Source organism: Labeo rohita, chromosome 8, assembly GCF_022985175.1.
Source record: "Labeo rohita strain BAU-BD-2019 chromosome 8, IGBB_LRoh.1.0, whole genome shotgun sequence".
NCBI lineage: Eukaryota > Metazoa > Chordata > Actinopteri > Cypriniformes > Cyprinidae > Labeo > Labeo rohita.
Window position 1 is genome coordinate 20,064,226 of NC_066876.1, and position 26,428 is coordinate 20,090,653.

The 26,428-nt window shown below is 34.5% G+C and overlaps 3 protein-coding genes across 6 annotated transcripts in view; all 3 read left to right on the forward strand.

Moving 5' to 3' along the window:
* The window catches only part of ahcyl1 (adenosylhomocysteinase-like 1), a 28,960-nt gene extending 10,768 nt beyond the window's left edge, over positions 1 to 18,192 (forward strand). For 2 of the 4 annotated variants that reach the window (XM_051116359.1, XM_051116361.1), the window contains exons 2-17: positions 41 to 155; positions 2,456 to 2,599; positions 3,478 to 3,578; positions 5,483 to 5,585; positions 5,677 to 5,771; positions 6,174 to 6,280; positions 7,805 to 7,921; positions 8,066 to 8,129; positions 8,286 to 8,374; positions 9,044 to 9,114; positions 12,688 to 12,782; positions 13,156 to 13,254; positions 15,779 to 15,847; positions 16,025 to 16,103; positions 16,202 to 16,322; positions 17,121 to 18,192. In XM_051116359.1, the coding sequence (XP_050972316.1) occupies positions 41 to 155; positions 2,456 to 2,599; positions 3,478 to 3,578; positions 5,483 to 5,585; positions 5,677 to 5,771; positions 6,174 to 6,280; positions 7,805 to 7,921; positions 8,066 to 8,129; positions 8,286 to 8,374; positions 9,044 to 9,114; positions 12,688 to 12,782; positions 13,156 to 13,254; positions 15,779 to 15,847; positions 16,025 to 16,103; positions 16,202 to 16,322; positions 17,121 to 17,127 (1,476 nt within the window). In that variant the 3' untranslated portion in view covers positions 17,128 to 18,192. Of the gene's footprint in view, positions 1 to 37; positions 156 to 2,455; positions 2,600 to 3,477; positions 3,579 to 5,482; positions 5,586 to 5,676; positions 5,772 to 6,173; positions 6,281 to 7,804; positions 7,922 to 8,065; positions 8,130 to 8,285; positions 8,375 to 9,043; positions 9,115 to 12,687; positions 12,783 to 13,155; positions 13,255 to 15,778; positions 15,848 to 16,024; positions 16,104 to 16,201; positions 16,323 to 17,120 lie in introns of all 4 variants that reach the window. The other 2 variants (XM_051116358.1, XM_051116360.1) reach the window with 1 other exon arrangement.
* Positions 18,193 to 19,165: 973 nt separating this feature from the next.
* On the forward strand, positions 19,166 to 22,218 carry hspa1b (heat shock protein family A (Hsp70) member 1B). Its single transcript, XM_051116357.1, is given in 3 exon segments — positions 19,166 to 19,388; positions 19,982 to 21,517; positions 21,520 to 22,218. Coding segments are annotated over 2 exon segments (1,908 nt in total). The 5' UTR covers positions 19,166 to 19,388; positions 19,982 to 20,007; the 3' UTR covers positions 21,918 to 22,218.
* Positions 22,219 to 23,894: 1,676 nt separating this feature from the next.
* Positions 23,895 to 26,428, forward strand: part of kcnc4 (potassium voltage-gated channel, Shaw-related subfamily, member 4) — a 28,639-nt gene continuing 26,105 nt past the window's right edge. Inside the window, 1 exon segment of the mRNA XM_051117298.1 lies at positions 23,895 to 25,198. Coding sequence (XP_050973255.1) covers positions 24,578 to 25,198 — 621 coding nt within the window. The 5' untranslated portion in view covers positions 23,895 to 24,577.

The window sequence follows — 26,428 nt, forward strand, 5'->3', positions numbered from 1 at the left end:
CCACCCTCTCTTTTTCCATGCCTTCATCTTACTGTAGCAGATTCAGTTTGCCAACCAGGAGGAAAAACAGGAGTTCAGCAAGTTCCCTACAAAGACCGGCCGTCGCTCCTTGTCCCGCTCCATCTCTCAGTCCTCCACGGACAGCTACAGCTCAGGTCAGACCCTCATCCACCCTCACTGCAAGCCAAGCATAGACACATGTATGTCAATACAGTTCAGTAGTTCGGAAGAACAAAAACACAAACATCACGTGGTGTGAAGCATTAAAGGCATGCAAATTTACAATTGAGGTCCAAAGTTTAAATACACCTTGCAGAGTCTGCAAAATTATTTGACCAAAATAAAAGGGATTATACAAAATGCATGTTATTTTTATTTAGTACTGACCCGTATAAGATATTTCACATAAAAGATGTTTACATATAGTCCACAAGAGAAAATAGTAGTTTGTCCTGAACAGTTAAACCGCTTGCTGTTCTTCAGAAAAATCCTTCAAGTCCCACAAATTCTTTGGTTTTTCAGTTTTTTGTGTATTTGAACCTTTTCCAGCAATGGCTGTATGATTTTGAGATCCCTCTTTTCACACTAAGGACAGCTGAGGGACTCATATGCAACTATTACAGAAGGTTCAAATGCTCACTGATGCTTCAGGAGCAAACAGTGCATTAAGAGCCAGGGTGTAAACTTTTGAACAGAATGAAGATGTGTACATTTTGAGTTATTTTGACTAAATATCATAATTTTTTATTTAGTACTGCCCTTCAGAAGCTACAGAAGATACTCGTACTTTGTAATGTTTCACAGAAGACAAAATAAGGTACATTAACCCTGATCTTTAAATTCAAAAAGTTTTCACCCCCTGGCTCTTAATGCATAATTTTTTTCTTCTGGCACATCAGTTAGCATTTGAACCTTCTGTAATAGTTGCATATGAGTCCCTTAGTGTGAAAAGATGGATCTCAAAGTCATACAGTCATTGTTGGAAAGGGTTCAAATACACAAAAGTGCTGAATTTTTTTTTTTGTTGGACCTGAAGGATTTTTCTGAAGAACAGCAGGCAGTTCAGTAACTGTTCAGGACAAACAAGTGATTAATGAACAACTATCACTAAAGAAAAAAAAAAACACAACTATGGATTAATCAGGTAACAACACAGTATTGTAAGCGTATGTAAACTTTTGAACGGGGTAATTTTTATAAATTCAGCTATTATTTTCTCTATATATCCTATGTGTAAACGTCTTTTATGTGAAATGACTTATTCAGGTCAGTACTAAATAAAAAATAACATGCATTTAGCATGTTCCCTCTTATTTTGCAGTATTAACTTTTGACCTCAGCTGTATACAGTTTTAGGTCTAACACCTACTTAATAGGTAAATGGTTTTATTTTAAAGAAATAGTTCACTCAGAAATGAAAATGTACTCACCCTCAGGCCATCCAAAGTGTGGATGAGTTTGTTTTTTCATTCTAACAGAATAGAAGAAATTTAGCAGTACAATATTGTCTCAACAATGGATCCTTTGCTGTGAAGGGTGCCATCAGAATAAGAATCCAAACAGCTGAAAAAATCACAATGATTCACAAGTAATTTACACTACTCCAGTCCATAAATTAATGCCTTGTGAGAAACGGTACATGTTTGTAAGAAAAAAAAACATTATTAAGATGTTTAAAAGCTCAAAAAACTCGACTTGTCTAAATCAGGAGAGAAATATGCACATATCAAGCACTGTTTCTAAGCAAAAACAGTCCAAAACACCTCTAAACAAAAATGTCAGAAGATTTTGATTGACTTTTGCCCAGCAGTAATGTTTTAAAGGTAAAATAAGCAGCTTTTCACTTCAAAGACAATGTGTACAATGATGGACTGGAGTCATTTATTTGTGGATTATTTTGATGTTTTTATCAGCTGTTTGGATTCTTATTCTCGTGGCACCCATTCACTGAAAAGGATCCACTGGTGAGCAAGTGATGTATTGCTACATTTCTCCAAATCAATGAAAAAACAAACTCATCTACATCTTTGATGTCCTAAGGATGAATACAATTTGAGCAAATTTTCATTTCCTTTAGGTTCATTGCAGAAACTATCCATCAACAAGAACATCATTGTAGCCCAAAACTGCTTATTTCTTGTTCAAGCTAGTTTGTGTGTTGTGTAATATAATCCCAGGTCAGCTTAAAGTGAGAACTACAGACTTTTTGGTAGCACTGGCACTGGATCAGACAAATTCGCATTCCTAAATCATTCGTAATACCAACAAAAGTGAGGGATAAACATTCCTGCATGTTTGTGACTGCAGACCAACTCTCTCCCCCCAAAAATAGCTGACTGCTGAAACAGAATTGTTAAATAATTTAAGAAGATCAGGAGTTTTTTTCTATATTGCAAATATGAATAATTGCATGCATGGTGTTTAACTTTAACATGGTGCTTCTGTGCTCTTGTAGCGGCCTCGTACACCGACAGTTCAGATGATGAGACGTCTCCTCGTGAGAAAAGCCAGGTCAACTCAAAGGGCAGCAGCGACTTCTGCGTCAAGAACATCAAGCAGGCCGAGTTCGGACGGCGGGAGATTGAGATCGCCGAGCAAGGTTTGGAGACTCACATTTATGCTTGGTACCCTCTAACTGGTTACCTGTGCATTTGTGGGAATGTTCATGTTGCTGTGTGATAGGTCAAGGTGGATTTGCGTACATAACAATTACAACATTGATTCTCAACATCTTTGTTATGTTTTGTCAAATTTTGATAATTAATGTTATTGGTTTAGTAAAGTAATGTTGACTCTGGACATCTGTTGAATGTTGAACACAAATGTAGGTGTGTGTAAGTGCTGTCAAGTGAACAAGGTTTGGTAACAGCTGCTGCTGTCAGGAACAGCCATTGTTCTCCATTTAATTGAATGGCTTAACTGGGTCAAGATCTCAATGCCAGCCACACAATACATACATATTTAAATGAATAGTTCACTCAAAAAGGAAAAACATATCATCGTTTAGTTATTTCAAGTCCATATGACTTTTCTTCTCCTGCAGAACTCTGACTAGACATTTCAAAGAGCTTTTGAATGTCTCTAAGACGAATGGCAAATGTGCTAAGTCTCCTGAAGCCATACAAATAGCTTTGTTTTAAAAAAGACAGAAATGTCTCAAGTTCAACTCGCTGACTCAATGATCCAGAAATAATCGGTGTATAAGAACAAAGCTACTTGGAATATTGTGCATGATTCATATCTGCCATTTTAATGGTGCTTTTGTGTCGTTTTTGCTTGAAAACGTCAGGGCACTTTAACTGTAGTCTATAGAATTTCTCCTGTTGTGTTCCACAGAAGAAAGAAAATCAAATATGAGTGTGAGTAAATGTTACGGAAGTTAAATTTGTGGCTAAACTATTTCTCTGCTGGAATTTCAGACTCTAGACTCTGCTTTCCGTAATAAAGTTGTCTCATCTGTCTCTATCACGTTCACAGATATGTCTGCACTCATTTCCCTGCGGAAGCGAGCTCAGGGGGAGAAACCCCTCGCTGGGGCTAAAGTGGTTGGCTGCACCCACATCACTGCACAGACTGCAGTAGGTTCTCCTCAGGGCTGCACTTATTCAAACACACTTCTTCTACAACGAGTCTTTGACTCTAATGCAAAATATTTACACATTTCTATGGTTTGTTTGAATGAACAATAAAGTTAGCTGTACGCGCAGCACTTTTAGGGACTGATTTGCGAGACATTTTAGTTTACTGAAATTACCAGCTGACCAGACCAGTACATCGACCAGGGAAATAGGTGAATTTTGAGTAAATATTGTTTAAAATCAATGTTTATTTAAAACTGCAGACTGTAAATGTTGGCGCTCTAGTGGTTAATAAATAGAATGTGTCTTGCGGAAATACACTGTAGCCGGAGCTACTTCTCTCTGTTTATGTCTGTGACAAATTGCGCATGTACTGGGCTACTCCGCAGCGGTTCCTGCAAGAACCAGTCTGAAATAGACCAAATATAAAAACTTACCATAGGTGTACTGTAGTGATTTAGGATAAGCCAAAAACACAGTTTGGGAAATGGATTCATGATGTACTCGCTTACTATATAAAAATTTGTAAATTTTAAACACTGCTATAATAAATTGTATTTTATATTGTCCATTCATTGGATACCCTACACTCTATAGGTATGTATTTTTAGGAGTTCAGTGTTGTCACTATTCACTAAAACTATAAAAAAAAATTGCTTTTATTCATTAAAAAAAAAGCTGAAATAAAGATATAGATAAATATTAGATTAAAACATAAACTTAAAAAAATGTAAATGAAAATGTTGACTTGACAAATTAAATAAAATATGTTGAAGTACTAAAATTACTATAAAACTGAATTAAAAATAATTTAAGTTAATTTAAGTTATAATTTAATAATTTAAGTTAAATAGAAATATATTTTTAAAAAGTAAAAATTCAAAACAAAAAACAAATAAGCATAACAAAATTAATAATACTAAACTGAAATGAAAATATGAAATGAAAGTGAGTTTAAAAAATTAATACACTATAAAATTATATAAATAATACTAAAATAACACTGTACCAGCTTTGTTGCCATATACAAGAGTATAACAAAATTACTAAAACAACTACTAAAAATAAAAATTTAAATATGAAAAGGTGAGTTTAAAATGTTAATAAACAGTATAAAAGTATAGCAATAATACAAAAATGACATTATACAAAAGAACATAAACTTACTAAAATACTAAAAATAAAAACTGAAAATATGAAAAAGTGAGTTTGAAATATTAATAAACACTACAGATACTAAAATAACACTACAAATAAGCACAACAAAATGAATAAAACAAACACTAAACATAACAATTAAAATGAAAATATGAAAAAGTGAGTTTAAAAAATGAAGAAACACTATAAAATTATATAAGTACTACTAAAATAACACTGTACCAGCTTTTTTGCTATTAAAAGACAAAAGAGCATAAAGTTACTAACACAAACACTAAAAATAGAAATTAAAACTGAAAATATTAAAAAGGGAGTTTTTTGAAATATTAATAAACACTATAAAAGTATAGAAATAATACTAAAATAACACTGTACCAGCTTTGTTGCTATTAAAAGACAAAAGAGCTTAACATCACTAACAAACACTAAAAATGAAAATATAAAAAACTGAGTTTCAAATCTTACTAAACACTAAAATTCTATAAATAATACTAAAATAACACTGTACCAGCGTTGTTGCTATTAAAAGACCCAGCTTCAGATATCAAATATTTACTTTTTTTTACCTTATTTACCTTATTAACAGTTTTTTTTTATTTTCGTGTAACTAAATCAGAACCACAGCACCCACAATGTATTATGTGCTTATGTGTGTACATATCTTAACACTAATAAATATATATACACAACTTGTTACTCTTGTTTGCCTTCCCAGCTGTTTGATTTGCTGTGCTGGTTTCTTTCAGGTCTTGATCGAGACACTTGTGGCACTGGGCGCTCAGTGTCGCTGGACTGCCTGTAACATTTACTCCACTCAGAATGAAGTGGCCGCAGCTTTGGCAGAGAGCGGTAAACAGCCCTCTAAACTTGCACAGTTGTCTGAACTACCAATTCCCTGATATTCTGGGCTCACTTTCTATTTATTTTGTGCCCTTTAAAGGTGTTTCAGTTTTTGCCTGGAAAGGTGAATCAGAAGATGACTTCTGGTGGTGCATTGATCGCTGCGTCAACGTGGAAGGCTGGCAAGCGAACATGGTATAATGTTCTGCACTTAATATGTAGTGATACTAAATGAATTGCATCAGTAAGCAGTGTCTGTTCAGTGCTAATAACCAACCTTGTTGGCAAATATTATTTTCAGTAATTTACCCAACATTTGCCCATTGTACAAACTACGTCTGCATTACGGCATATGACGTCTATTTACACTTTATGTAAACAACATCTGTTGCTGTTTTGTACGTAGTGTAAGCAAGATGCTAACTGTTGCTATTTATACTTTGTGAAAACATAGCTTCCACTATTTACACTATTCAGCACACTGCTTCTGTTAAATCTCATTCGCCGCTGTCAAATCAGTGTTTATTTAATCTTCAAAACAATTATTAGTATCTTTGTATGTTTGCAGACTAGTAATCATCATACATTTTCTCACAGATCCTAGATGATGGTGGAGATCTGACCCACTGGGTGTATAAGAAATATCCCAGTGTCTTCAAGAAAGTACGTGGGATTGTTGAGGAGAGCGTTACAGGTGTACACAGGTAAGGGAGAACTGTGGGACATTTAAAATTAAATTAAATTAAATTAAATTAAATATCATTTTTAAATGGTATATCTTGAACAGTGTTTGCAGATTGCTTTGGATAAAAGCATCTGCCAAATGCGTAAATGTTAATTTATTTTATTAATTTTATATTTTCATTTGATATTAGTTTAGTATATACAGTTGAGGTCAAAAGTTTACATTCCCTTTGCAGAATCTGCAAAATGTTAATTATTTTACCAAAATAAGGATTATACAAAATGCATGTTATTTTTTATTACTGACTTGAATAAGATATTTCAAATAAAAGATGTTTACATATAGTCTACAAAAGAAAACAATAGTTGAATTTCTGAAAATGACCCTGTTCAAAAGTTTACATACACTTGATTCCTAATACTGTGTTGTTACCTGAATGATCCACTGCTGTGTTTTTTGTTTAGTGATAGTTGTTCATGAGTCCCTTATTTGTCCTGAACAGTTGCTGTTCTTCAGAAAAATCCTTCAGGTCCCACAAATTCTTTGGTTTTTCAGCATTTTTGTGTATTTGAACCCTTTCCAGTAATGAATACCATAATATTATTTTAAGATCCATGTTTTCACACTAAGGACAACTGAGGGACTCATATGCAACTATTACAGAGGTTCAAACGCTCACTGATGCTTCAGAAGGAAAACCGATGCATTAAGAGCTGAGGGGTGAAAACTTTTGAACAGAATGGAGATGTGTACATTTTTCTTATTTTGCCTAAATATCATATTTCTTTTTATGTAGTACTGTCCTTCAGAAGCTACAGAAGATACTTACATGTTTCCCAGAAGACAAAATAAGTTAAATTTACTCTGATCTTCAAATTTCAAAAGTTTTCACCCCCGGCTCTTAATGCATCATGTTTCCTTTTGAAGCATCAGCGAGCATTTGAGCCTTTTGTAATAGTTGCATATGAGTCCCTCAGTTGTCATCAGTGTGAAAAGTTGGATCTCAAAATCATACAGTCATCATTGGAAAGGGTTCAAATACACAAAAATGCTGAAAAACCAAAGAATTTGTGGGACCTGAAGGATTTTTCTAGCAAACAAGGGACTCATGAACAACTTTCACTAAAAAAAGGTAACAACACAGTATTAAGAATCAAGTGTATGTTAACTTTGAATGGGGTAATTTTTATAAATTCAACTATTGTTTTCTTTTGTAGACTTCATGTAAACATCTTTTATGTGAAATATCTTATTCAGGTCTGTACAAAATAAAAAATAACATGCATTTTGTATGATCCCCCTTGTAAAATAATTACCATTTTGCAGATTCTGCAAGGTGTATGTAAACTTTTGACATCAACTGTAAGCATATATTTTGTCATCCACACAAATAACCTAACACAACGACATATCTTTTATGTATTTTAATATTAATCTGTAAATGAATAAAATAATGAGATTAATCACAATTGTATATTTTAAATAAACTGACAGCCCTATTTATGTTTGAATCATATTTGTCTCATTATATTCATTCTGTTAGGCTGTACCAACTCTCCAAAGCTGGCAAGCTATGCGTTCCTGCTATGAATGTCAATGATTCTGTCACCAAACAGAAGTTTGATAATCTGTACTGCTGCAGGGAGTCCATCTTGGATGGGTAAGACACCTGCAATGCTGAAATGTGCTTTTTAAAATATATATATTTATATATATATTCTTAGTATATCTTCTTCTGACCAAGCATGAACAAAACTTATTTAAGGAAGAGTATAATCACGCTTGACTTCCTCTTTTTTCTTAGTCTGAAGAGAACGACAGATGTGATGTTTGGTGGGAAGCAGGTGGTGGTTTGTGGCTACGGAGAGGTCAGTCAACATCTGCGCTTTTGCAAAATGCCCCAAAGATAATCTGCATAATGCAAAAATAATCTCTAAATTGCCAGACTTTATTTACTACAAGCACAGAATTTGAAGAACATTTCTGTGTGTTTTGTTTTCATTCTTGTATTGATTCTGGCGTAGGTGGGAAAAGGTTGTTGTTCGGCTCTGAAAGCACTTGGAGCCATTGTGTGTGTGACGGAGATTGACCCTATTTGTGCTCTTCAAGCTTGGTAAGACATTAGATTTATATAATATTATAGTATTTATCCATATTTTGAATTGGCTTTTAAGTTTATATTTTAATTTTAGATTTGGTTTCAACAATTTTGTTGTGATTTTGGCTTTATTAAAAATGTATATATATATATATATTAGTTTTAGTCATTTTTGTACTATTTTATTTCAGTTAGTTCCAAAGGGGAGTGGGGTGTTCTCATTTGAGACCATCTGATTGGATAAATATCTGTGTAGTGAAATTTGAGTCATCAGTATTGTGGCCTATTTTACTTGACGAAAGACTGTACCTTTTAAATATGTATATTTTATATAGAAGTCTATTTTTTTTTTTTTTAAGATTTCATATACACTAAAAACCAAAAATATAAATGCACGATAAAAAAAAATTAAATATCAACTTTTGTAAATGGTTGTAAAACGTAGCTTTAGTTCTTAGTAATATCAGAGCAGTTTTGTATCGAACAATTTGTGTACACTAGTCTCTCAGAGACTTCCACAAATAATATAAGCTCCCTATATTAACTAAACACATGGCCGTGGGAAATATTTCCACAGGAAGTCTGTGAATAAGCTGAAGTGATTATTTATCAAGAATATTTAAACACGTTTTCCCTCATTGTCTGCTGAGGTATCAGTTCGATTTGTTTTTATCTCCCTTATAGTATGGATGGCTTCAGAGTGGTGAAGCTCAATGAGGTGGTTCGCCAAATGGACATGGTTATCACCTGCACGGGTATGTCTGGTTACAGTTGGCTCGTTTCCACTTTCAAATCCATTTCCTCTGTTCCATGCAGCTCTTATCAGCACAAACACATCCTCCCAGATGCCCTTGCATTGAGTTGCCATGAAACGGTTCGCCCTTTGACAGCTGTAAGAGTCTGTAGTCTGGGAAAAGTAATGTTGGCTCAACAAGTGACAAAGTATTTGTGTGAAAACATATTTAAGAGATGAGTCAAAGGCACAACTTTGCATTAAAGGTATAGTTCACCCATAAATGAAAATTCCGTCATTATTTACTCACCCTCATGTCGTTCCAAACCCGTAAGACCTTCGTTCATCTTCGCAACACAAATTAAAATATTTTTGATGAAATCCTAGAGCTTTCTGACCCTGCATAGACAGCATGGGAACTACCACGGTAAAGGCACAGAAAGGTAGTAAGGACGTTGTTAAAACAGTCCATGTGACATCATTGGTTCAACTGTAATTTTATGAAAATACAAGAAAAAATTTTGTGCACATAGAAAACAAAAATTTCATCAAAAATATCTTGATTTGTGTTCTGAAGATGAACAAAGGTCTTACGGGTTTGGAACGACTTGGGTAATTAATGACAGAATTTTCATTTTTGGGTTAAGTAACCCTTAAAATGTAATTAAAATTAATTTAATATTAAGTTATTATTATTTTTAAATATTAATTTTAAATATGGAAAGATTTGTTTAATATGTTTTTGTTCCTTAATAGAGGAGCAAAAAATTTTTTCTTAATAGAGTGCAACAGTGCCCATCCATTTTTTTCAGAAGTGTAGTTCCAGACGTATTTTTCCCATTTATTTTAATGAGGTATAAGCCATGAAACCAACTAACCAGCTTTGTGGTGACTTACAACATAACAAACTTATTATTTAAACGTATTATTATTGAAACATTTTATTTGAAGAAAACAAGTATTAATGTAACACATTAAGACACATTAAAGACTGTGTGCTTTAATTAAGGAAGAAACTACCATTCCATTAAGCATTTTGAATTATGTAATCAAATTAAATATGATGGATGAATAATGACTCTAAATGCGTAAATGTAAATACACTACCTGTCAAAAGTTTTTGAACAGTAAGATTTTCAATGTTTTTAAAGAAGTCTCTTCTGCTCACCAAGACTGCACTTGTTTGATCCAAAGTAAAGCAAAAACAGTAACATTTTTAAGTATTTTTTTTACTATTTAAAATAACTGTTTTCAATTTGAATATATTTCAAAATGTAATTTATTCTTGTGATTTTAATGATTTTAGAGTCATTACTTAAGTCACATGATCCTTCAGAAATCATTCTAATATTATGATTTGCTATATTTGTTATTATTATGTTGACAGCTGAGTAGAATTTTTTCAGGTGTCGTTGATGAATAGAAACATAAAGCACCCTTGCTAAATAAAAGTATTTATTTCTATAACCCCTTCTAAATAAAATATACTGACTCCAAGCATTTGAATGGTATAGTGTATAATGTAACAACAGTTTTTTATTTCAGATAAATGCTGATCTTCTATTCATCAAAGAATGCTGAAAAAATGTACTCAACTGTTTTAACTATTGATAATAATAATAGAAAATGTTTTTTTGAACAGCATATAAGCATATTAGAATGATTTCTGAAGAATCATGTGACACTGAAGACTTGAGTAATGATGCTGAAAATTTAGCTTTGATCACAGGAATAAATTACATTTTAAAATATATTCAAATAGAAAACCGTTATTTTAAATAGTATTTTAAATACTGTTTTTTTTCTGTATTTTGAATCAAATAAATGCAGGCTTGGTGAGCAGAAGAGGCTTCTTTAAAAAACATTAAAAATCTTACTGTTCAAAAACTTTTGACTGGTAGTGTATATGGAAATACAAGTATTTATGTGGGATTATTTTTGTGCCAATAAGAATGAACGTAACTTTATAAAACTGAACGTAACTTTCCAAGAAACGATCAAAAATATGCCACTGCAAAAGAAGAAAAACACAATGAAAATGAAAAAATGAACTCAGTCGCACGAATTTAACATGCTCTTCAAATATGCTTCATTCTTTGTTAATGATTTTCAAAGAATCGTTTTCGCGAATCATGGATTCTGAATTACGCTTCGCAAATTTTCGTTTGCTGTTTTGGCACAAACCTCTCGTGGGGGCGGGCTTAACAGCGATCTACTCTGATTGGCTAATGAGCTTTTGATGGACAGTTGCTCTCTGACCTGGAAGCACGGACGGTGACGTCAGTGGCGCAATACGTCGTGCTTTGTTTATAGAAACTATCAGAACTGTTGCACACTGTACATGAATAAAACTTTTATCGATGTTATTGATTAACGTTACTTTAGCAACACGAACTTCAAGCTGCCCTGAGGGACAAGCTGAGGTGGAAGATGATGCCGCTCCGTGTCTTTCCTGGGAGCTCATCTTTAGAAACTAAGAGACGACCGTAGGTGAAATACTAATAACATTAATACTTAATATAAACAAAGCACGACAATTGCACACCGCAACAACTTTCCAATATGTGCGCCACTGACGTCACCGTCCGTGCTTCCAGGTCAGAGAGCAACTGTCCGTCAAAAGCTCATTAGCCAATCAGAGTAGATCGCTGTTAAGCCCGCCCCCACGAGAGGTTTGTGCCAAAACAGCAGACGAAAACGTAAGCGAAAGCTGTGGCAACGCATTCAGAATCCATGATTCGCGAAAAACGATTCTTTGAAAATCATTAACAAAGAATGAAGCATATTTGAAGAGCATGTTAAATTCATGCGACTGAGTTCATTTTTTCATTTTCATTGTGTTTTTCTTCTTTTGGCAGTGGCATATTTTTGATCGTTTCTTGGAAAGTTACGTTCAGTTTTATAAAGTTACGTTCATTCTTATTGGCACAAAAATAATCCCATATATTTAAGGAGATAATTTTAAAAGTGTAGGGAAATTGAACTAAATTGTCATAAAGTGTTCTTTCAGCATGATTTGCTAGTTGTGATTCTCTGATTGGTGGAGATTTCCTTGCAGAATCATGGGTAATTTAGTTTTTCACTAGGAATTCCAAATAATGAACGAAGTTCAAATAATGTTCAACAAATGAACATAAGCATATACCATCAAACTAGTAAAAACATCAGTGGTTTAAATAAAGTTATTGTTAAAAATATGTTGCCCTATAGAAAAAAAATGTGATTTTGCAATAAGGTTCATTAGTTTAACGTAAACTAAGAATGAACAATACTTTACAGCATTTATTAATTTTAGTTAATGCACTGTGAACTAACATGGAACAACTATATTTTTATTAACTAAAATTAATTAAGATGAATAAATAGTGTAATGTATTGTTCATTGTTTATTCATGTTAGTTAATACATTAATGTTAACAAATGACACTTTTTTGTAAAGTGTTACTGAGATTTTTACTTCTGGAACTTGTCTGTTGCACTCTATAAATTCACAAATTTTATTAAGAAAAAAGACGAGACTAATTGTAATTAGTATACACAAATAATGTGTATTGAGGTTTTCTGAGGATTCCTGAAGATATGTCTGTTTCTACAGGGAACAAAAACGTTGTGACCAGGGAGCACTTGGATCGAATGAAGAATGGCTGTATTGTCTGTAACATGGGTCATTCCAACACTGAGATTGATGTGGTGAGTGAGTCTCAACCTTCCCTCACATTTATCTTTAACTGATGAAAATATTTTTCTGTTATGAGGAGACTCTATTCGCTCCCGCTGTAGTGTTTTTTTATTTTATTTTAGGTAGTCTAGGGAAAGAATTTTTTTACATTAACAGCTGTAGATGTTCCATGAACAGCAGGGTCATTCAATCAACCTGAAAGCCTCTTAGCGACATATTTTTGACAACAAAGTGAAGTGCGCTGACGTTGTTCATCGTGAATGTCTTTTTGCATTTGTGTGTGTGTGTGTTCTAGCTTTGCCGGTTTATCAGCCTGCACTGGACAGAAGTTAAAGCGCGTGTTAGTTTGTGTGCGCTCATGTGTGGTGTTGTTTTCTGTTCCAGGCGAGTCTGCGGACTCCAGAGCTCACCTGGGAGAGGGTGCGCTCACAGGTCGACCACGTCATCTGGCCTGACGGGAAACGAGTGATTTTACTGGCAGAGGTCTTTCCTTCTTCTCTTTTTTTCATGAATGTCAGTGGTATGACAGATGGACTCTACTGTTTATACTACAGTAGACATACTTGTCATATTTGCATGGAAGTCAGAGTTCAGGACTGCTTAATGGTATTTACCCACAAAGAATCAAAACAGAGCAGTACGTGTCCTGAACAAGTCAAGATGAGCAAGTTTTCGTTATTAAACGATATTGTTGGGTGCAATACAATGCAGAATTTAGTTGTTTTATAGTTTTAGAGGAATACCAGAAATTGATGCATTAATATACACTACCAGTCAAAGGTTTTTGAACAGTAAGATTTTTTAATTTTTATTTGATCCAAAATCTTGTGAAATATTTTTTATTATTTAAAATAATTGCTATTAGAATACTATTAATACTTTTATTTAGCAAGGATGCTTTAAATTGATCGTAAGTGATGATAAAGACATTAATAATGTTATAAAAGATTTCTATTTCAGATAAATGCTGTTATTCTAAACTTTCTATTCATCAAAAGCCCTATACGGATGAGGCTCGTTTTATAAACTACATTTGAGTTTCGATTCTTTTCACCTGACATCTGCGATTTAATCAGAGGATCAATGAGTTTGCCGGAAAACAGCAGGCAATTTGCTCTGGAATTCTTACAGAGGTTGTGTGAGAAAAACACAGACGTGGCTGATTCGGATGGGATTAAAATCGCAAAATACGTCTGTGAAACAGACCCCCTGTAAAACTACTTTTTTCACTAGAAACCTGAAAAAATTCTACTCAGGTGTTTTCAACACAATAATAATAATAATAATAAATATTTTTTGAGCAGTAAATCAGAATATTATAATGATTTCTGAAGGACCATGTGACTGGAGTAATGATGCTAAAAATTCTGAAATCACAGGAATAAATGACAATTTTTAAAATATATTCAAATAGAAAACAGTTATTTTAAATAGTAAAAATATTTCAAAATTTTACTCTTTTTGCTGTACTTTGGATCAGATAAATGCAGGCTTGGTGAGCAGAAGAGACTTCTTTAAAAAAACATTAAAAATCCTACTGTTCAAAAACTTTTGACGGGTAGTGTACATGTGCGATCATAATGTGTGAATATGTGTATATATATATATAAATACATAATAATACATATGGTCAAATAATATATAGTTATATTTTATATACTAACGTTCTTAAGTTTGGCATCAGTAAGACTTTTTTTTACAGAAATTAATATTTTTAAGACATTTATAATGTTACAGAACAATTATGATTTTATTTATTTTATTATTTTTTTTTTTTTTACAAAAATATTAAGCATCACAACTTTTTTTCAACATTGATCATAAGTGTTTCTTGAGCACCAAATCAGCATTAAATGATTTCTGGAGGACCATGTGACATTGAATCTTGGCTAAATAGCAGATGATAATCCAGTATTGCCATCACAGGAATATTAAAGTATATTCACATAAAAACAGTTATTTTAAATTGTAATAATATTTGACAATATTGCTGTCTTTTTACTGTATTTTTGATGAAATGAATGCAGGCTTGAGCAAAAATCCTACCATCTTTGAACTTTTGAACAGGAGCATATATTTTTATAAAATATAATATTAGTCTGTTAGTCTTACTTTTTAACAATCTTACTTTTTTAACAGTGCTTATGCACTGATGCTATGAATAGTCATATGTTTTGGTTTGTATCGAAGTTCCAAATAAAGTAAAAATAATGAAATACAAATAAGTATTTAATTCTTAATGCAAAAAAGGTGTTGCCACAGAATATTTATAATCAAAAATATTCTTTCTATCAATCCACCCCATTACATTTTTTGTAAGAAATTAACTTTTCCAGTAGGGGAATTTTTTTTATATATGTGGAGGCAATTTTTTAAAATTTACTCAATTAGTTTAAATATTTTAAAGTGTTGTCAATAACAATAGACTGTTTAAAATTCTATTTAAATTATACATTTAAAAAACAGGAGCTCATAGGGCTGCAATATTATGACAAAAATCATTATTGTAGATTATTGCTTTTTATATTGTAATAATGATTATTAATATTGATATGGAAAACATCTGCACTGTGTTGTTTAAGATAAGGGAATTTGTGCGTGTGCGCACCCATCAACAGCTCCGCCATTTTCAGCGCTGACTAATCTAGGTGCCTCTGAGTTCAACTGAAATGCGTCTGATTGGTTATAAGGCTAAACACTGCACAAAAAAGTGCGTAAAAGCAATCTGATGCAGTGTGAGCGAATCTAAATGTAAGTTCTCGAATTGAAATTTTTTATTCATTTGCACATTTCATTTTAATCACGACAGCCGTAATATGTTGTTTAATTGTGCTGGGCCATTTTTGCCCTTTTGTATTGAATTTATGGGGTATTTGTTCATTTTGGAAGCATTTTTGCAACAAACCCTCGTTATTTTCCGACCCTGCTATATAGCCTCATCTATGTACTTTTTGTGCTCTCCTACTTGATCACACTAAATCTCAGTCATTTGTGTGCTGTTTTTCAGGGCCGGCTTTTGAACCTGAGCTGCTCGACAGTCCCCTCATTTGTGCTATCAATCACGGCCACAACCCAGGTAATTTAACCCGTCTCGATTTGGGTTTTAGCCCGAAATGCGTCTGTACCCTCTGTGCAGATGACATTTTATCCATTTATGTTAGTGGTTCTGAGTGCTGCTGCACAGCTGTATGATTATTATGCCCGATTTAACATCTCTAATCGCAGGCTGTTGTGCTCTTTATTTTAATGTTAGGCTTTGGCCCTGATAGAGCTGTATAATGCACCAGAAGGTCGCTACAAACAGGATGTCTACCTGCTGCCCAAGAAAATGGGTAAGACTTATCTCAACTAATCACTACTATGACTGAAATAAAGCAGTTATGTGCATTACCTGTCATAAATCCTGTATGTGTATGTGCGTGTGTTTCAGATGAATATGTGGCCAGCTTGCACCTACCCAATTTCGATGCTCATCTTACAGAGCTGTCAGATGAACAGGCCAAATATATGGGCCTCAATAAGAATGGCCCCTTCAAACCAAACTACTACAGGTATGAGAGGGGCTGTAACTGATAGTTTATGTTCCTGTTTCAGGACAACTCATTAAATAACCCAAGAATAAAATGGTTGGTCACATACTGCCCTCTGCTGGTTGTCAATGAAAGTTTTACAAAACCAGTGAAATTGCTAATAGTCTTTCAACATATTGGTCTAGTACAATTTTAATAATAATAATAATAAAAAACAATAATTATTTCAGCTTTGCATTCACTACTGTTGAAAAGTTTGTGCACCGTAGGATTTTACTAAATAAGTCTTTCATGCTCACCAAGGCTGCATTTATTTAATCAAAAATAAATAAATAATAATTAAATAATTATTATATTTATTATATATTTATTATTAATAACTTAATAATAAATTAAGTAAAATATACACTAATATTGTGAAATATTATTAAATATTATCTTAAATTAACTGTTTTCTATTTTAATATATTTAAAAAATGTATTTATTCCTGTGATGACAAAGCCTAATTTTCAGCAGCCATTACTATAGTCTTTAGTATCACGTGATCCTTCAGAAATTATTCTTACATGATGATTTATTATCAATGTTGAAAACAATTGTGCCATTTAATTTTTTTGTCAACTGTTTTTTTGGAACAGAGTTTAGTAGTAATTAAAATCTTCTGTAACACTATAAATGTCTGCACTAAAAAAATCTTAATGACCCCAGATTTTTGAATGACAGTTGAACTCATAACAACCAGTGAAAAATAAACAGTTTCATATTATAAATATTCTTCATGCCAGACTATGAACAAAATTCTGTTGTTTTACTTACAGATATTAGTGTGACTGGATGGATTCAGCCTTCATCAAAGATGGAGAGACCTGTATGAGACCAGTGAAGCAAGAGATTTATTTTCTATTAATATACATTTCTTAAATGAAACTTGATTTTACTGAATGTTATTCTTATTTAATAGTGTTACTAATGTCCAGTGACAAAATATACGATCATGTCACTTTTAGGCTTATGTGCATTGTTAGAACTCATGTATTATAGGATTTGTTGTAAATCATCTTTTAACCTAAAATATGAAAAGGACCACTGTCTATGGCTCTAAAAATGTGCCAAATATTGGTTGTAGTTACTGATCAAATAAGAGAATTGATAATTATTACTATGCTTTGTTTTTACATGGTTATTCCGTTCACCCAAAGTTACGCTACACTCGATCGTTCATGACCAAAAAAAAGTCTTTGTGGCTTTTTAATATAAAAATGTTAGTCTCAGCATAATATTACTGATTTATCGCTCTAGAATAAGACAATATAAAAGCAGTTTTTTGAATGAATGTACTGTGTATTACTGCTAAAAGCTAGAGTGTTCTGGCAATACGATACACACCACTGTGTGCAGAAACTTCCGTGACCCGGCAGCACATGCTGCTAAATATACCCCGCTTGGGGGATTTTATGAATCGTGTCACCAATAGGGATTCTTCTCCCTTTCACGTTCTCACACACTTCCATCATCTCTGTGGCCTTTTACAAATTCTTCTGTTAAAATAACGTAGACCATTATATGTTATTTAGGCCTGTCTTAGATGACAATAAATGTAACCACAGTTGAAATGAGATTTTGGGATATTCTGTGAGAGATATTCTTGCAGAATATTATTGACTCCCAGTATACCCACACATAGTAGTTAGACTTACAAGAAGCACACATATCCTGATCACCATCACTGAGGGACTGCAAATGTCTTAAGCAAATATCACTGTGAATGCTGTCATTTGAATATTTGCCTCATCTGCACTTTGTGATTTACCTTTGCATACATCATTTGTCATGTGTTCCCCTCTGCCTTGATGTCATCGAATCCCTGCATTAAAGATCTTGCTGTCACAATATGTATTTTGACTCATATTTATGCTATTAAAATCCCTGGTGAAAAAACAGCATATGCTGGTAGGTATGTTTTGATGCTGGAATGCTGGTTAGGTAGGTTTTGGTGCTGGTTTAAGCTGGTCCTTTGCTGGTTTACCAGCAAAAACCAGCAAAGGACCAGCTTAAACCAGCAAAGGACCATCTTAAACAAGCAAAGGACCAGCTTAAACCAGCTAAGGACCAGCATAAACCAGCAAAGGACCATCTTAAACAAGCAAAGGACCAGCTTAAACCAGCTAAGGACCAGCATAAACCAGCAAAGGACCAGCTTAAACCAGCATCAAAACATACCTACAATCATCTGTTGTTTTTTTTTTCACCAGGGATCACAAACATTTCTTTCACTGTGTACCTTATTACATTTTAAATTAATACTAATGCAGCAATATTGCTTTTACGATGAGAGATTAAACGTGTGTAACAGGAATTTGGGCGGGAAAACGTTAGAAATAAACGTTTTATACTATATAAGGCAAAAAGTGTGCATTGGTGGCCTAAAACGACAATTCGCGCATGAGCCCATTTAATTTGTGTATTTTTGAACTGTAGACTAAAAGGTAGAATTATTTAAATATGTAAATATTCCAAATAATTTACATAATAGAATAAATCCGCCCACAATGTTTATGAAATGTGTTGTATTTCATATGCAGTAATCACAAATGCCTATGATTAGTCCATCATGGCCATCGCTGAGAAATGTAACAGAAATCATGTGACAAAGACGTCAACAAACAACGCTTTAAACAACACTACACAGTAATAAACAGTTAAAAAGAGTTCAAATAAAAATACAGAATTAAAAAAAGAAAAAAAAAAAAATATATATATATATATTATTTCGAAACGTCGTCTAGCCCTACCCACCTGTTGCATAGTAATCAGGGTTCTACTGCTTATTCTGTTTCTAAATTTGGAGAGCAGATGTTTCCTCGCAGTATGTACGAGATCATCAGCGCGCGCCTGGAAGCTTCAGGACTCTAAAGTTACTGCCAGAGTCAAGAGAAGACTAGTCTTTCTAGAAGCAGCATGGGAGGTATAAAACTCTCAGAGGCGCCCAGGCCGAGGCAGTCGAGACAAGACAACTTAAGCAACCTGAAGCAAAGCAGAGCTGAAGAGTCTGCTCTCTGAAGCGAAAGAAGAAACTCACAAGACCTGTAAGTGAATCTTAGAGTTAACTTTGAAATATAGTTTATATATGCTGTATATTTTATATACAAATCTAAAGTTAAAATATAGTTAGAAACTTATAAGTAGATTTTTTTAAATGATTAAACAAGTTGTTACATGATTTTAATATTTAGAGAAGACAGTCGGTAATATTCCAAATATTGAATGTATTTGTATATACATATATTTAATTTAGTGCTGTCAAACGATTAATCGTGATTAATCGCATCCAAAATAAGTTTCTGTTTACCTAATATACAGTATGTGTGTATACTTGTGTATATTTATTATGATTTGTAAATATACACACATACAGTATATATTTTGAAAATATTTAAATAATTGATATTATATATAAAGATTTTTAATATATAAACAACACAATATTCTTAAATACATGCATGTGTATTTATATATACATAATAAATACACACAGTACACATAAATTATGTAAACAAAAACTTAATCATGATTAATCGCTTGACAGCACTAATTTATTTATTAAAATAATTATATTAATATAACTTTTGTTATTAAATAACTCAAGGTTGAGTTTTGAATTTTTTTCTTTATATTGCAGGTGATATTTAACTATAGATAATCAAGATGTCTAAAGGTGTGTCCATTGGCATTGATCTGGGAACCACGTACTCCTGTGTGGGGGTGTTCCAGCATGGCAAAGTGGAAATTATTGCTAATGATCAAGGAAACAGAACCACTCCAAGCTATGTTGCCTTCACCGACACGGAAAGACTCATCGGAGACGCAGCCAAGAACCAGGTCGCCATGAACCCCAACAACACAATATTCGACGCCAAACGGCTGATTGGTAGAAAGTTCAGTGATCCGGTGGTCCAGTCTGACATGAAGCTTTGGCCCTTCAAGGTCATCTCCGAAGACGGCAAACCAAAAGTTCAAGTCGAGTACAAAGGAGAAACCAAGACATTTTACCCTGAGGAGATCTCATCCATGGTCCTAGTCAAAATGAGAGAGATCGCCGAGGCCTACCTGGGTCAGAGAGTCAACAACGCCGTCATCACGGTCCCAGCGTACTTTAACGATTCTCAGAGGCAAGCGACCAAAGACGCAGGGGTGATCGCTGGATTGAACGTGCTGCGAATTATCAATGAGCCAACAGCTGCCGCCATCGCCTACGGGCTGGACAAGGGCAGGAGAGGGGAGCGCAACGTCCTGATCTTCGACCTGGGTGGAGGCACCTTTGATGTGTCCATCCTGACCATTGAGGACGGGATCTTTGAAGTGAAAGCCACAGCAGGAGACACTCACCTGGGTGGGGAGGACTTCGACAACAGGATGGTGAAGCACTTTGTTGAAGAGTTTAAGAGGAAGCACAAGAAGGACATCAGTCAGAATAAGAGAGCAGTGAGAAGGCTTCGAACGGCCTGCGAGAGAGCTAAAAGGACCCTCTCATCTAGCACTCAGGCCAGCATCGAGATCGATTCCCTGTTTGAAGGCATTGATTTCTATACTTCCATCACAAGAGCTCGCTTTGAAGAGCTTAACGCTGAGCTCTTCAGAGGCACGCTGGAACCGGTCGAGAAGGCTTTGAGAGATGCTAAAATGGACAAGTCCCAGATTCACGATATTGTTTTGGTTGGTGGCTCCACCAGGATTCCCAAGATCCAGAAGTTTCTGCAGGACTTCTTCAATGGAAGGGATCTCAACAAGAGCATCAACCCAGACGAGGCGGTGGCATATGGAGCAGCGGTGCAGGCCGCCATCCTAATGGGCGACACCTCGGAAAACGTTCAGGACTTGTTGCTCCTGGACGTTGCTCCTTTGTCCTTAGGTATCGAGACCGCAGGTGGAGTCATGACTGCTCTGATCAAACGCAACACCACTATCCCCACCAAGCAGACGCAGATCTTCTCCACATTTTCTGACAACCAGCCAGGCGTCCTGATCCAGGTGTTTGAAGGTGAGAGGGCCATGACCAAAGATAACAATTTGCTTGGCAAGTTTGAGCTCACGGGTATCCCACCAGCTCCACGAGGAGTACCCCAAATTGAGGTGACCTTTGACATCGACGCCAATGGCATCCTGAACGTATCCGCCGTGGACAAGAGCACAGGGAAAGAGAACAAAATCACCATCACCAAGGTCGATTGAGCAAAGAAGAGATTGAACGGATGGTCCAAGATGCTGAAAAGTACAAAGCTGAAGATGAGGTGCAGAGAGAGAAGATTGCAGCGAAAAACGCCTTGGAGTCTTACGCCTTCAATATGAAGAATAGCGTTGAGGATGAAAAACTGAAAGGGAAGATCAGTGAAGAAGAGAAGAAGAAGGTCATTGATAAGTGTAAGGAGGTTATCACTTGGCTGGAGAACAATCAGATGGCTGATAAGGAAGAGTATGAGCATTATCAGAAGGAACTGGAAAGTGTGTGTAATCCAATCATCACTCGGCTGTATCAAGGAGGAGTTCCTCCCGCAGGTGGCTGTGGATTCCAAGCCCAGCCTGAATCACAGGGCCCCACCATTGAAGAGGTGGACTAAAGAAGAGAAATATGGTACAAGATTACTTTTAGTGTTAAATAAGATATAGTGGCTTTAGTTTATGAAACTTCCAGATTTATCCACCTTTTTCATCAACACGGGAGTAAGCTTTTGGGTGAGACTTCTGGTTCGTTATCCGCTACAGGAAAATAATGAGAAGAATAACAACATGCAGTAAACGGTAAAACTGTTTGTACTTCAAAACCAGTGTGTTCATAATTAAGATAATACTTTAAAATAATATGGTAAGACACACCAATTTGTAATATCAAGCAGCAAAGCAAGCTGTTTTGTACCGGAAGCCATACCCATAAAATTTACAAATGGCTGCGCCCACTCTTACGGAAAGAAAAAGGTGGATAATAGCTAAGTTGTTTTATAGCTTGTTTGTCAAATGTGCCTGAATTTAAATGTTGTAAGACAACTGTCTTTCAGCTGTGTCAGCTGAGAATTTCATGAATGGAATGGAGTAAATTTAATGTTGAATGTTTTATTATAATTTATTACATGTATTTATTATTTACAAGAATAAAAAATAAATGCTAATTTTAAAACATGAAAAACAATGAATCCAGTCATTTTTCTCTAATAAACATGTAGAAAATGCATGCTGTTAAACCTGCTCTACTTTATTTGTACACTAGGTGACGTTGTAAGACAAACTGAAACTAACTTAGAATTTACCACAAATGGAAAACAACAGATATTTTATATTGTTTGTATTTAGTCTTTAAACGTTTTAAAAAAAATATAACAAATACAATTAAGGACTTTAAATGATCTATAATTTTCTATATAATGTACACTACCAGTAAAAAGCTCACCAAGCCTGCATTTATTTATTATCCAAAATAGAGCAAAAGCAGTCATGTCACATGATCCTTCAGGATCCTTTAGAAATCATTACAATATGCTGATTTGCTGTTCAAGAAAGATTTATTATTATTATTATTATTATTATTATTATTATCATCAATATTTAAAACAGGTACAATTTTTTCAGGATTCTTTGATGAATAGACAGATAATTAATAAAAGAGAAAAAAAAAGCTTTTGTAACATTATACACCATAGCATTCAAAATCTTAAGAAATTCATTATAGAAATAAATACTTTTATTTAGCAAGGGTGCTTTAAATTGATCAAAACTGATTTAGACATTTGTAATGTTACAAAAGATTCTAATGAACTTTCTATTCATGAAAGAAGCCTGATATAATAAATTAAATAAGATAAAAAAGATAATAATATTTTTTTTTTTTTTTTTTTTTTAAATCAGAATATTAGAATGATTTCTGAAGGATCATGTGACTGAAGTAATGATGCTAAAAATTCATTAAAAAAAGGAATAAATTACATTTTAAAATATATTCAAATACAAAAGTTACTTTAAACAGTAAAAATATTTCGAAATTGTACTGTTTTTGCTGTACTTTGGATCAAATAAATGCCTGGTGAGCGGAAGTGACGTTAAAAAAATAAAAAAATCGTACTGTTCATATATTAATATTAATATTACATATGTTAATATTAATCCTTAAATATTTTTAAACAAAATTGCCTCGGACCCAGTTCTCTTGCACATGATTGGACATTGGACTCAATGGACCCTTTCACACTTCTGAGATGGAAACTATCAGGGTCAACTACAGGCCTAATAAACAATAATAATATTTTTTTAGTTTTATTTATTCCCATATGCACCGTCAGAAAAAAAAAAACTTTCCAGAAGAGGATAAAAAAACAGAACGATAGAAAAATAAAACGATTGATTATAAGGCTGTCAGATTATAGAAATATATCAATATATCAGCAGCAGTATTTAATAAAACACCAAATATTGTGTTACAAATGCCCACAAAAATGTAATTCAAAAATAAATTAACTTAGATTTACGATGTTAATTAATGCGGAAATGCGTCATCATTAGACCGTAAAAAATGGTCCATAATCTGATAAACTGAAGCTTTCTCCTGCACTAATCAAATTGAGCTCACGTTCATACGTAATGCAGCGCTGTAAGGGTTACTGAGGCGCTGGAGCATCATCATCATCATCCTCCTCCCATGGGCTGTGTCGTCTGACTGTCACAAGATGCAACAGATCTTTTCCAACAAACTGATGATACCATCTCATCCCTCGGCAACAGACGTTTTGGCCTGATGTTGACGTGCAGTCAAAGTTAACATCGCAGACGCTCTTCGGCAAGGTTACGGTTTTATTTTAAACTCACACGTTGTGGTTAAGGAATAATGCGCGCACAGGTGACTAGTACTAATTCAACGACAAGGTGACTAGAGTTTTGAAAGAGATGAAATGGAGAGTCGTTTTTAGATTAGTTTGACTTTTAATCTAGTCTGTTTTTCTTTGTAAATATAATGAGAAAGCGTTTCACTCGGTCCTGAAACGCGGATGGTTTGCTCGTGTTTTGGTGTTTACTATCGTGTGAAAGTGCCTATGAATGAGGAACAACGCAAGCATCCACCCATAGACTGAGAATCAAGAAGAGTTTCTCCGTTAACAGGTGGTTCCTCGCGCGTCTGACGGTCATGTTGACGGCGGAAACTCTCTACAGTTGTTCGACTTTCGTAACTGACGACAGCTGCGCAGGTTTAGAAAGCCAAGAGAGTTACTAGGTGAAAGCCTCTCTATCTAAATCTATGATCAGCTCGGTGTGTGTTTCGTCGTACCGCGGGCGCAAGTCAGGCAACAAACCTCCTTCCAAATCATGTCTGAAGGAAGAGATGGCCAGAGGCGAACACTCGGAGAAAATCATCATCAACGTCGGCGGTACTCGCCACGAAACCTACAGGAGCACCCTTAGGACCATACCAGGCACGAGACTCGCCTGGCTCGCCGAAACGGACCAGCAGGTGAACCCGGACGCAGACACGGGACAGACGCCCTCCTCCGCCAGCGAATTCTTTTTTGACCGACACCCGGGCATTTTCGGCTATGTGCTCAATTACTACAGGACTGGCAAGCTCCACTGCCCGGCGGATGTGTGCGGCCCTCTGTTCGAGGAGGAGTTGGCATTTTGGGGCATCGATGAGACTGACGTGGAGCCCTGTTGCTGGATGACCTACCGCCAGCACAGGGACGCAGAAGAGGCGCTTGAGATTTTCGAACCGCCTGATCCGGAGGATGCAGAGGACGACCAGGACATGCCCAGACGCTTCGGCATCGAGGACAGCCCTGGCCGCTCCAGGGGATGCTGTGAAGTTTGGCAACCAAAATTATGGGCGCTTTTTGAAGATCCGTATTCTTCGCGTGCAGCCCGGGTAAGAGAATGCACATTACACTAAATTTTGCTTTCTTTTTCAACAAATGGTTGAAGAGGAGATTGTAAACCTTTATCAGAGGTCAAACTAAAATCATCTAAGCAGTTTTATTTCTATTTTGCGCATACATGTGACCCTGGACCACAAAACCAGTCATAAGGGTCAGTTTTTAAAAATTGAGATTTGAGCTGAATAAATAAGCTTTCCACTGAGGTATGGTTTTTAGGATATGACAATATTTGGCTGAGATACAGCTGTTTGAAAATCTAGAATCTGAGGGTGCAAAAAAAAAAAAAAAAAAAAAAAAAAAAAATCTAAATATTGAGAAAAGCAACTTTAAAGTTGTCCAAATAAAGTGCTTATCAATGCATACTAATCAAAAATTAAGTTTTGATATATTTATTGTAGGAAATTTACAAAACATCTTCATGGAACATGATCTTTACATAATATCCTAATGATTTTTTGCATAAAAGAACATTTGATCATTTTAACCAATACAATGTATTGTTGGCTATTGCTCCAAATATAAATATGCTAATTACAACTGGTTTTGTGGTCCAGGGTCACAATAAATGTTTTGAAAAAACAAGCAAACAAACATGACAATATATGACATGAAAAAACATATATGACACTCAGAAACTCAGAAAGCAGAATAATTATTTGAAGAACATAATGAAACTTTCAGATCTGTTTTAATCTCCAAAAATTGTTCTATATACACAGAAAGGTTACTTTAAGATGTCAAAATGAATCTTCATTTTAAGGAAGGGCCAAACCTAGTAGCCTAATAGTAGTAGTAATAATAGTATTTGTAATGATGGAAAAAAACAATTCATAACAGAAATGTGATTTATGACTAAATATCACGTATTTGGTAATTCAGAGTAGTAGATCTTTAAAGTATAGTTTCAAATGACAATGAATTGGAGTATTAATTTACACATTATATAAAAAAATTGTTGGATAGAGTTGCAAAGGTCAAGACCTCTAGTCTGGACAGGCATATAATTTGTTTAAAACTACAGTTTTAAAAATAAAGTTTCTCTACTGGTGTTTGTGATTTCTTGAAGAACCTTTAATATCCATGGAACCTTTCCATTGCTCAAAACGATCTTTGTAGTGGAAAAACATTGTTTAGAATGTTCTAAATTACATACTAAGAATGTTCAAATCTTCACACTAAAAGCTGGAATGCACTGCACAACTTTTAAAAACTGAACAGAT